This window comes from Neovison vison, chromosome 12 (genome assembly GCF_020171115.1).
Source record: "Neovison vison isolate M4711 chromosome 12, ASM_NN_V1, whole genome shotgun sequence".
Classification (NCBI taxonomy): Eukaryota; Metazoa; Chordata; class Mammalia; order Carnivora; family Mustelidae; genus Neogale; species Neogale vison.
This window is the reverse complement of record NC_058102.1, coordinates 18,003,099-18,015,254: the sequence shown is the minus strand read 5'-3', so window position 1 is coordinate 18,015,254 and position 12,156 is coordinate 18,003,099. Positions and strand designations below refer to the sequence as shown.

At 45.4% G+C, this 12,156-nt stretch overlaps 1 protein-coding gene across 1 annotated transcript in view; it reads left to right on the top strand.

Annotated features, from left to right (window-relative positions):
• The window catches only part of STAB2 (stabilin 2), a 164,590-nt gene that overhangs the window by 128,479 nt on the left and 23,955 nt on the right, over window positions 1–12,156 (top strand). The window contains exons 48-55 of the mRNA XM_044226577.1: window positions 171–317; window positions 1,037–1,177; window positions 2,372–2,431; window positions 3,854–4,030; window positions 5,368–5,457; window positions 8,034–8,180; window positions 9,507–9,563; window positions 10,713–10,839. Coding sequence (XP_044082512.1) covers window positions 171–317; window positions 1,037–1,177; window positions 2,372–2,431; window positions 3,854–4,030; window positions 5,368–5,457; window positions 8,034–8,180; window positions 9,507–9,563; window positions 10,713–10,839 — 946 coding nt within the window. The remainder of the gene's footprint in view (window positions 1–170; window positions 318–1,036; window positions 1,178–2,371; window positions 2,432–3,853; window positions 4,031–5,367; window positions 5,458–8,033; window positions 8,181–9,506; window positions 9,564–10,712; window positions 10,840–12,156) is intronic.

Sequence of the window (12,156 nt, the reverse complement as noted above, 5' to 3'; positions counted from 1 at the left end):
CACTTTCTCCCTCTTGTCTGAGAAGCCTGTACCCTGTAACCCTGACCACCAGCGAGCCCTGACTGCCTCCTTCCCAGTCTGGGTAGGGAGAGTGGCCCCGGGGAGGGCCTAGGGGAAAGGACAGCAAAGGCTCCTGGCACTGGCTGGAATGTTCCCATCTTCTATTACAGATTAAAGATTGGGACAAACAGGGTCTCATGCCCCAGGTTCTTCGCTATCATGTGATTGCCTGCCACCAGCTGCTTCTAGAAAACCTGAAGTTGATCCCAAATGCAACTTCTCTCCAAGGGGAGTCCATTGTCATCTCCGTCTCTCAGGTAAGAGAGGCCATCCCCCAGGTGGACATCAGGAAGATGCCCATCTTTCTTAGGCCTTCTCTCTTCTCTTCTTTACAGTAATGATAGTAATAACAACTAACACATGCCAAGTGATTTCTATATGCCAGTTTCCCAATTCTATATGCAAATTTCCCAATTTACAAATTAGGAAACTGAACTCAGAGAAGTTAAGTAACCTGTCCAAGGTCACACAGCAAGTAAATATTCGACTAGAACTGAAACTCAGAAATTCAAGCGGTCATCAGAACTGCTTTTGGTCAGGAGCAGAACAGGGATGAAAACTTTTGACCAGAGCTGGTCATGCCAGTCCCCTCGCTCCCCAGAGAAACAAATGGTGACTGTGGAATCCATTGCTGAGAGAGACCAGTGTGTGGTGGAGGCAGGAGGTGGTATAGAGGACCCATGTTAAAAAGGAAGCAATCTTGATCCACTTGTTATTTCATGTTTGAGAATCACAGTGAAATGACCATTGTGGTTGGTTAACTGCTATTAACTTTTGCAGGTGAGGTTACAGGGTCGCCTCCACTTTCTTTTTGTAATCATAATGAATAAATGGGTTCAAGGAACATAGACTCTCAGATTTTACCCACAGCTCTACTTAAACATTCACTTTCACGATGATTTAGCATGTTAATAAAGCATTCGGAAAGAAGTAATTTTGTGCTCATTTCTTTTTTTCTTTTTTTGGTTAATTTCAGGACACAGTGTATATAAATAATAAGGCTAAGATCATATCCAGTGATATCATCAATACCAATGGAATCATCCACATCATAGACAAATTGTTGTCTCCCCAAAACTTGGTTTTCACCCCCAAAGATGCCTCTGGAAGGATTGTGGTGGGTGAACTCATTGTCATACTCTCAGCACATGGTAACTCATAATAATCATAATTTATTATCACAATTCTGGTTTTAAGGTATCTTTTTGAGACAGTTTCATTTTGTTGCTTCAATCTCAAGCTACTATTATTAAAAGCCTAGTGAATATTATTCTAGTAAGAAGTAAATAGGTAAAACTCTAATTTAAATAGATAAATGGATTTTATAAGTTTTTCTTTAGTTTCCACAAGAACAGTTGGTCTTGCACAGACTTGGAAGATAGAGAAATTACATAAATGGATGAGACCCCCAATAGGTAGAAAGATAGATAGATATGGGTCTCCTGGGTGGCTCAGTCAGTCAAGCGTCCGGCTCTTGATTTTGGCTCAGGTCATGATCTCAGGGTCGTGGGGTCGAGGCAGGGCTCCATCAGGCTCTGTGCTCAGGGTGGCCTCTGCTTGAGGATTCTTTCTCTCTCCCCCTCCCTCTCCCCCTGCTCACATGCACTCTCTCTAAAATAAATCTTTTTTTCTTTTTAAAAAGATGATAGATAACACTCAAACCAAACTTGGAGTAAAACTCCTTTTCAATTGAAAGAAAAGACAATTTTGAATTTTATTGTTATTTATTAGTATTGGCCAGGGTTTTTCATTGCAGACAACAGAACCCACTATACCTAGACAAAAAGGAGATCCTTAAGATATTAAGTTCATCACCAAATCCCTAAGAACGCCAGAGCCAGATGCTACACAGCTGGGAGCAAAGCAGCTCAGGGAGACCTGAAAAGGGAGGAGCTTTGACTTTACCATGGGGCTGTCCTGACCTGTCTCCAGCCTCAGCACCTGCAACGTGCAAGTCCGAGCGCAGATGCCTCCACCATTGTGCCAGTCAAAGTCTCCCTCCTAGCAGTCACAACCACCTCGTGTTGTTTCCTTCCACCAATAAGTCTGGTAAAAACCCTTGTGCTTGCTGGATGTTCTGTCGCCTAGGAGGCTGTAGCTGCAAGGCAGTCTGGGAAAATGAAGTGCATAGCCCCCCAGCTTCTGTAATGCAGATAGACACAGTACCTCGGAGCTAGAGTGGGTACTGATGAGCCAGTCCCCAGTTCCTGCTGCATTATCTTACCCTCATTCTATTTGCTTGAGCTTTTGTTAAAGTACTTTGTGAACTGCATGAAGAAAAGCGTCATTGCTGTTCTTATTATCTTTGCAGCAAAATCTTACAACAGTAGCAACAAACCATGGCTACACCAAATTCAGCAACCTACTACAGGTAAAGACCTAGGGGATAACCTGCCTGAGGAGTCTGGTGTTTTGGAGGTTTTTTTGTTTTATTTTGTTTTGTTTGGGGTTTGTTGTTGTTGTTGTTTTGTTTTGTCATTTGGTGTTTTATTTGGGGCACTAGCCAACTGTTGTAGGATCTGTATCGGGAGGTCCTGATTTTCTATAGAGCAAAGTCATAGCATTCCTACTCCATTCCCCAGATAACGTAGGGTTTGTTCGGCTAAACACTGTGCATTGGCTGAATTAGAAACTGAAGTATTTGAGGTGGAGCAAGGGAAAGGAATTAGGATGTGCCGGTCCCTGAACTAGGTGCTTCACATGTGGAATTATGAGATAAGCAAACCATTAAAGAGATGGGCAAACCAAGGTGCCGATATGGAAAATCGATGCCTGTGGCATAAGTAGAAATTGTGCTTAAAACTATATTTTTTTGACTTCAGACACTTTTCCCACAAATGGAACAGAGAAACTTCTTATTCAGATAAAGATTTCAGAGGAGACTCGGGGAGGGATAGGGTCCTCCACGGTCCCCTCTCCTCCACCTACCCTGAGAAGTCCCAAGAGTGTTCTGAGAACCCAGCCCCCTTCTCACTGTCCCCACCCCTGTGGCACAGTCTACAAACCTCTGCCCAGTCCAGCAATTTCCAAAATGGTCTGGGGCTCACTCTCAAAGCTTTTCAGAAATGGAGATTTCTAGGTGCCCAAAATGAGTCTCTCTGGGAAGGTTACAAACAGGTATCTTTGCCAGATCACCCAGCCCCAAAACCCTAGAGTCACCCTCACATCTGAGCATCTCACTGGTTGAACACAGGCTTTGTAGCAAGTTAGCAAACCTCTTGGGGGCTTGATAGAAGGGAATAATAAAGCTACTTCACAGATCTGCTGGAAAAATTACAAGGACCAATGTATATGATGTACGCAGGTTATAGAAGGTTCTCAAAATGATTCCGTTCCATTCATTGGACAATTTCTTTTTTGAGTCCATGTAAGCTAAAAATCTTATAAATCCATAGGAGTATCTCAATATTGTGTAAGTTTCAGTTTTTTAAGTGAAATATGGGGAAAATGCTAAGAAGGTCTTCCAGAAATTAAAGTATTTGGGCAATATTAACAACAACAACAAAAAAATCTTTGTTAAAAGTTCTTTTTCTATTCAGTAAAGCCCAAAATTTTGACTGATTTGTAATCTAAGAAAATAAGGGTCAGAATGGTTGAGGTGTGATGGGCCTCTAGTTTCAGGCTGTCACCCCTGAACCAGCTGGAGACCCAACATGTCGCCAGGGCAGGCATGAAAGAAAAGTTCCCAACCCCCGCCCCAGGGGGCGGGAGGGGCTTTGGGTCTTAGAAAGATGCTGTGCCTCGCCCCCTGGCTGGGATTTGCTGTGCACATGCCCGACTCCCTGTGTTTCAGGATGTGGGTTTGCTGGGCGTCATCACTGACCCTATCCACACTCCGGTCACTCTCTTCTGGCCCAGTGACCGAGCCTTGCAAGCCCTACCCCCCGAACAACAGGATTTCCTATTTAACCAAGACAACAAGGACAAGCTGAAGGAGTATTTGAAGTTCCACGTGATCCGAGATTCCAAGGTATTTCCTTTGCATACAGATGGGGTCCATTCCAGGAATGGTCAGTGTGTCTCCACCTCCGCGGTGCAAAGGAGACCTGTGCAGCCCCTGCCCCACTCTGTGCTCCGACTAGCCATGGTTAATTGACCCCTGCAGTGTGCCATGCCTGCCCCATTTCCCTGACCAACCCATATTTTTTTTTTTTTCCTAACGTTAACCAGTACCCAGGAGCATCATTCGTCTGCTGCGCTACAGACTGGCTTTCCTCTTCCCCAGGTCACATGGCAAAAAGGCTGTTGGCAACAGTTCTAAGTGTGTCTAGGTGGGCTCATTCCCCTCCATTTCCAAAATTTGCAGGCAAAGGGCTGCTTCAGCCAAATGCCTCAGCGGTTCACTCCTGAACGGACCTAACTGTGAGGGAAGCAAGATCTTACAGGCACATGGCAGCTGTTGCTGAAATCCTGTAACTTTGTATTCTCAGCTAGAAGACATATCTCTCCAGGAGTGAGTCTGTCTCAGCCAAGAAGGCCAAGGGCCCTAACTTAGGGTAATTCACAGGACCTGTGTTAGTGTCTCAGAGCCGCATAATAAATACCCACAAACTGGGTGGCTTGAAACAACATAAATGTGTGCCCTCAGAGGTCTTGTGGCTGGGAAGTCTGAAATCAAGGTGCTGACAAGGTTGTTCCTTCTGGAGGCTCAGATGGAGAACATGTTCCGTGTTTCTCCCCTAGCTTCTGGCGGTTGCTGGAAATCCTTGCTTCCTTGGCTTGTCAAGGCATCCCTCCAGTCCCTGCCTCTCTTGTCGCATGGCTATCCTCTCCCTGTGCATTTCTCTATGTCCACATGTCATTCTCCTTTTCTCTCTTCTTCTTCTATGAACACCAGTCATATCGGACCAAGGGCCCACCCGACTCCAGAGTGACCTCCATACTAACTAATTATCTCTGCAATGACCTTACTTCCAAGTCATGTCACATTCAAAGGTAATGGGGGTCAGGACATCAATAAAACTTTTCAGGGGTCACAGCTTAACCCATAACCACGCCCTGCACCCTTTCCCCCAAACCACTGATCCTGTCATTGGCTTCACACACCAGCACAGCCTCTGCTGCGGCTGCCCAGCATAGAATGGGCACTGAGGGGCGATTGGAACTGGCCCAGCTGGAGAAGACATTCCCTACAGAAAGAATTTCCTACTTCCTCGAGAGGCCGTGATGAGTCTTCCTTTTGATTACGTCTGCAGTCATTTTAAGGCTGAAAAAACTCCTGTCTGGATTTGGTCTGTTGGCAAAGCTCCTTCAGGTGCTTCTGCAGCCCAAATTTGGTGTATTAATGTGCCACCATTGCTCCTACAGATCTTAGCTGTGGATCTCCCCAGGACCACTGCCTGGAAGACCCTGCAAGGCTCAGAGCTGGGAGTGACGTGCGGAGCTGGCAGTGACATCGTGAGTATACACAACAGTCCCCAACCACTGTCCCCTCACGGGAAGATTCATTTTTCCCTCCAGTGACAGCTGGCTCTTTTCTCTGGCTGCCTTCAGGGATATTCTGCTCAGAGTGAGTATATAGATATGAAAAACCTGATAAATCCTGCACCAGCACAAGCCCTGGTAGAGGGTGTTAGGGAGCCCCCCTGCCTTTTCACTTGTCAGGAGCAGCTCTGGGTTGTTGGGTTGTTTTGTTTTGGTTTGTTTTTGGAACATTTATCTTGCAGTGTGAGACGCTCCGCTGAAGCAGGAGAGCGTACTGTCATTCCTTTGCCTTTCTTCCCAGCCCCACTGCAAACTCACCTCTAGCCCCTTGTCGGCAATCAGAGCCAGCTCTGAGGTGAATCTATTGAGATCCTCCAACAGAGAGAAAGTTCACAATTTTCACCTTCCTCAGCTAGTTCCCAAACCATACTGCCTCCCTGGAACTCCATACAATGGATGGGTCTGATGGGATAGCAGTAGCCGCATCCGGTGTCCTGCGTATCATAGACAACCCAAAAAGACAGCGACTTAAATATACAAGGGCTGTATCTTCTCAAAAGAACTCTGGAGGAAGCCAATCCAGAGCTAGTATGACGGCTCATTGGGGGAGCGTCTTCTGTTTCCTCTGTAGCACGTTTCCACATTTCCAGCCTCAGAATCACGTCAAGGTTCAAGAAAACTGCTGGAACATGCAGCTCCAACCACCAGGTCCACTTTCTAGTACAAAGGAGGAAGGTTTTAGGATGCAGATCCCAGCTGAGTTTTTTTCTCTTCAAGGAGCCTTCTTAGAAGTGCCTGATAACATTCTGTTTATATTTATGACCAGCCAGAATCCCTTTGGTGTTTGCAGTAGAGTTGCATTGAATTTAGAAACTGAATATGAGAAATGTTACATTCCAACTTCTAAAAAGTTATTCCAGTGTAGTTACACTCTTGAGACTGGCTGTACTATCTCCATAGATCAAACTGGACACCTATTGAAGAAGTATAATAAAAATGTCCACTGCTCATTCTGGGTGCCAGTGTAGCTTCCAGAGCACTTGGCAATGTATCATTTAGTTTGAGCTTTATAATAACCCTATGCAATGGAATCATTAGCCCTAGTGACCTGGTGAAAGCAATCAAACCACAGAGAAGTTCAGTAACTTGCTCACAGTCACACAGCATAGAAGTGGAGGATTTAACTGATTTTCCTGTGTTCTTGCCACTGAATCACGCTGTGCCCCTCCCATCAATAGATACCGAGATTTACCTTCTTTTTTTCTCTCACAGAACTTTCTTTTTTTTCCTTTTTAAATATTTTATTTATTTGACAGAGAGAAATCACAAGAAGCAGAGAGGCAGGCAGAGAGAGGAGGAAGCAGCCTCCCCACTGAGCAGAGAGCCTGATGCAGGGCTCGATCCCGGGACCCTTGGATCATGACCTGAGCTGAAGGGAGAGGCTTTAACCCACTGAGCCACCCAGGCGCCCTTCTCACAGAATGTTCTAAAAGCATTTTGATTCCTCCAGGGATGGGTGGAGATATATTCAGCAATTTCCTAGCTGGGTGAACCCTAAGGAAGAAAGTTCTAGAACTGTTGCAAGCAAAGTGAAATAATGTCTCTAAAGCACAATTTAGACAATGCCTAGTACATGTGAAAGAAGAAGTCACCATCATCATTATAGAGTTACAGCCCATCACTTGTATATCCTGAAAAAAAACGGTTGTGGCTGACTTAGCTAGGAGCTAGCACTAAGTAAAAATATATATATGTACATATATAGCACGCCTGTCCAGGAAGTGACCACATTACCAAAGTGGATCCTGAGCCACAGCCAGGTCAGACCTGCTCCAGCCCATCACCCTCGCTGCCCCTGCTTCGACTTTGGTGGAGACAGCATGGCTGAGGGGCCATGGGCATGGGCTCAGGGGCTGGAAGCCTGGGTAGGCGTGCCCACACCACCGCAAACAGACTGCCTGGCCTGGGGCAAGGTACTGAACCTCTCCTGTCTCTGTCTTCTCATCTGTAAACAGGGACCCTAGTAATAGCTGCTATCCTCTAGGTGTTGTGAGGATTAAAGGGGTTTGCACAGGCCCAGCGCACGGCACTACTCAGCACCTACTACACGCTGGCTGCTTGCTGTATGTATCTAACATCTATATTTTCTTATAGAAAATATTTTCTATAAAATATTTTATAGAAAATTTCTATAAAAAATTTTCTATAAGAAAATATAGGTGTTTCTTCTTCCATAGAAGGTGACAGCACCTTACCTGCAAGACTCAAAAAGACTATTATATATATTTTATTATATATTTTATATAATATATTATTATATTATATATATTATATAAAATATATAATATTTTATATTATATTTATATTTATATTATATATAATATATAATATTTTATATTATATTTATATTTATATTATATATAATAAAATATATATAATAGTCTTTTTGAGTCTTGCAGGTAAGGTGCTGTCATCTTCTATGGAAGAAGAAAAGTTTGAGAAGGATTGTTGACTGTTCTCTCTCTCTCTCTCCCCCCTCTCCCTCGCAGGGCGAGCTCTTCCTGAACGACCAAACATGCAGAATTGTGCAGCGAGAACTCTTGTTTGACCTAGGTGTGGCCTATGGCATTGATTGCCTCCTGATTGATCCCACCCTCGGGGGCCGCTGTGACACTTTCGCCACGTACAATTTTTCGGTCAGTCCCCAAAACAGTACCGTAATAGGAGATAGTTGGGGTACAGCCCTCACGACCCAGCATGGACTCTGCCACAAAACCACTCAGGGCTGGTCCTCAGGGAGCCCGGGACCCACGAGATCTGAGGGCCAGATGATGGTGCCCTTCACACTCAGAACCCACAAGCAACTACTCAGCCCCACCCAGGCCTGGCACGTTCCCATTTATCCACCAGCCCACCCGTCTGGTCATCCTCTTGCCCTGAAGGGAAGAGTTGCTGGGACTAACTGGGTGCCCGTTATCCTGCAACAATCTGTTCCTTTTCAAACCCTCCTATCTATTCAATATCATTCACCCATTCATTCAGCAAACATTTTTTGCTATTCTGCCGGATGGAACCATATAAAATGCCATATTTGGCAGGGTATGATTACAAAAATGGTAACTTCATAGGGTTTAGCCTAGTATTATATGCCATCCACACTGCTGTTGAGTTACTCGTTCATTCATTCGTTCAACAACAGTGGTTGAATGTCTGCCCTGGGCCCTGCTTGTAGGAGGCATTGTCACATTTCACATTCATTCATCTGTCCAGTATCGTGTGTAGGGTCCTACCACGGAGCCAGCCATTTGGCTTGATGCTCATCTGACCTCTAAAGGAATCCAACATTATAAGTTGTTCAGCGACTCTGTGATGTAAATTTGGAAACTGAGTCTCAAAGAGGGGAAGTGGCTCTCATGGCCAAGTATGTGATCAGTTGGCTTGGGAACCTGTCAACTTTGTAGGGATTCAACAAATATCCCCAAGTTCTTGAGACACCAGCCAGAGTAGGAGATTAAAAAAAAAAAAAAAAAAAAAGTTGTCCTTTTTGCCGTAGAGGTTGTGGCCTTCTTAACTTCCAAGGTACATCTGCACACATTTTTGCAGTTAATAATTTCCATCAGCCATCCCCTAAAGATCAGACAGCAGCAAGAATCGTTGTCTCTATCTTATAGATCAGAAAACTGAGGGTCAAAGAGTGTGAGTGGCAAAAAGTATCATGCTGGTTTATAGTGGAAGGGGCACTTGTGTGCACATTTTCCACTGGACCAGATGCCTGAAGGACACTGTACAGCAGGGAACTTTTCACCTCAAACAACAAAAGCCAAGGGGTGGAGGGCCAAGACGGATCTTCAGAATTCTCCATGGCAAAGTGACAATGTGGTTGCTTTTGCATTCTTGATCACAGCCAGAATCTTAAAATCAAGATTAAGTTCTTGGTCAGCTCACCAAAGCATTATCCAGGGGTATACTCTTGCGTTGCCCAATATTCTTGACTTTAAAGCATTTCTTTTCTTGCATACTAGGGAGACTGTTGGAGCTGCGCCAATACGCCCAGCTGTCCGAGGTGGAGTAAGCCAAAGGTAGTTCTGAATGCAGTGATAATGTTCGGAGCGCAGTGTTTGTTCCATTGTCAGACCCCACACATTCTGGTGGGTGTGTGTGTGCATGGGTGTTGTATGGTGCTGTGTTGTCTGCAGGTCGGTTGTACAAATGCAATCAGCATCATTCCTTGAACAACCAGGCATCCTTAGCCTCGTTAAGTGCAGGCAACCTGTCAACCCAGTACCCACCTTCCAGGAACTGTCTACAAAACTCATGGGATTGTAGACTTAAAAGGGACTTCAAAGATAATGAAAATTATGCAAATCATAGCTGCATTTTGTTGGCTGCTATCCCTGTCCCTGGCCGTATGTTGGGCCCTTTATTTCTGATACATTACCCTCATTAAACCTCTCTTAGGAAGCTATTATTTCCTCCACTTAGGAAAAAAAAAAAACGTATCTCAGAGAGGGTAAGCGTTAGGCCAAGACCCCAGAGCTAGTAAGGAGCAAAGCTAGAATTAGGGCCCAGAAAGCAACCTAAGAGTAATGGTCAAGCCAATAGAATTTGGAGTCCACGGCACTGGGAGCCAAGCCAATGGGTGATCTTTGGCTAATTACATCATCTATACGGTTTTTCCTCCATAAAATGGAGCTGACAACTATTCTGTGTGTGGCTATTTTAGGAAAAGTACATTTTAAAATGTACTTTAAAAGCACTCGTTAAATATTGCTCTTTTACATACCCCAAAGTCAGTTTCCTTCTATTCCAATAGTAAAATCTCTAACAAAAACACCCCTGGAACTCATGCCTTCCCTACTGATGATTTGGGGACCTTACCGCAGACACCCCACCACCGCCCCTTCACACCCACCCACCCCCTGTACGCTGGAAAGCTATCTCTCCCCCACCTTCCTCGCAAGAGACTGCACCCTTTGCAAACAGCTCTAAGGGTCAGCAAGTCCTTCCTCTTAAGGCTAAGGAGAACTTCTGTGAACTCTAGCTCTGCCCCCTCCCCCATCCACCTGCCTACCTACACACCTAAGAACTCCTTTTCTTAAAAGGGCTCCCGGGCCATCCCACTTTCAATTTGGGCAGTACCCAGGACCCTCCACTGGGGGCGGACTAGAGCCAAAGAGCCCAAGTCCGGGCGGTGGAAGGCGGAGGGTTAGTGCGCTTTCTTCCTTTAGGGCGTGAAGCAGAAGTGTCGATACAACATGTCCTTCAAAGGGTCCCTGGAAGGCTGCCGGGAGCAGTGCACCATGGTGATACGGCTCCCCAGGTGCTGCAAGGGCTACTTCGGGCGAGACTGTCAGGGTGAGGGCGCCTCTTACCACCTCGCGATTCGGAAAGGATTGTGCCATCTCTGCGCTGTATCTGAAAGTACAGACGCTGTGAAGCAGGGGTGGGGGAGGGGACGTGGGAACGCTTTGCTCCCAGGAACCCCTCCAAGAAACGATCCGCAAGCAATCATTCTAAAGAGTTGCTTAGCTTTCCTTCCACTTTTCCTTGTCTCATAGTTTGCTCTTTACAGAGCTGAGATTCTCCTGTGCCTCAATTGTCATTGGGTTTTGCTTTTTTGCTCAGCAGGATAGCATCAGACACTTCCCATGGTGCTAGAAACACCGTTATTTCATTTCTGATGCTGGTCCAGGACACTGATGAGCACATGAGTTTAAATGCATAGAATTCTACCTTGGCAGGGTGCTGTGCTAATAGGAGGTATGGGGGTCGTTGTTTCCTGAAACCCCCCTGTTATGGGATATATGACATCACCTCCCTCTCTTACCTCACCAGGAAAGGGCTCCTTGCCAAAGGACATTTGGGCCCATCCTGAAATCTTTGCGTATAGAGAGAACTTCTGGCCAATCATAACAAATGCCATGGCATTTCCCCTTGACCACACACTGTTTTGATTAAGCACATTTGTTGCGTGCTGCTTCCCATATATAACAACACATTTAAACCTGGCAACAACCTCTAAGAAACAGATTCTATTTTTTTTTTTTAAGATTTTACTTATTTGACAGAGAGATCACGAGTAGGCAGAGGGGCAAGCAGAGAGAGAGAGAGAGAGAGAGAGAAGGGAGGAAGCAGGCTCCCTGCCTAGCAGAGAGCCCGGTGCGGGTCTCGATCCCAGGACCCTGAGATCATGACCTGAGCTCAAGGCAGAGGCTTAACCCACTGAGGCACCCAGGCAGCCCCTAGAAACAGATTCTATTTTTATCCCCATTTTACACATGAGAAAGTTGAGGCAGAGAGAGGATAAGCAGCGGGCCCAAGATCCCACAGAGTGTCCCCAGAAGCTGTAGTTTTAACCACCATGTGTCTTCCATTCACTGTGGTCCAATTGAGAAAATTCTGGGCTGGGAGTACACGTGATCACCCAGTATCCCCACTCCATCACTTGAGTGTGCACAAAAATCAGTGTCGTCCCTTACATTTGCTCAGTGCCTTATGCTTTCAAAGGGCTCTCAGTTACAGTAACCGTTTTTTTTAAAGATTTTATTTATTTAAAAAAAAAGATTTTATTTATTTGAGAGAGAGGGAGCACACACATAAAGGGACAGAGTGAAACAGACTCCCTGATGAGCAGGAAGCCCAGTGAAAGTCTTGATCCCAGGAGCCTGGGAT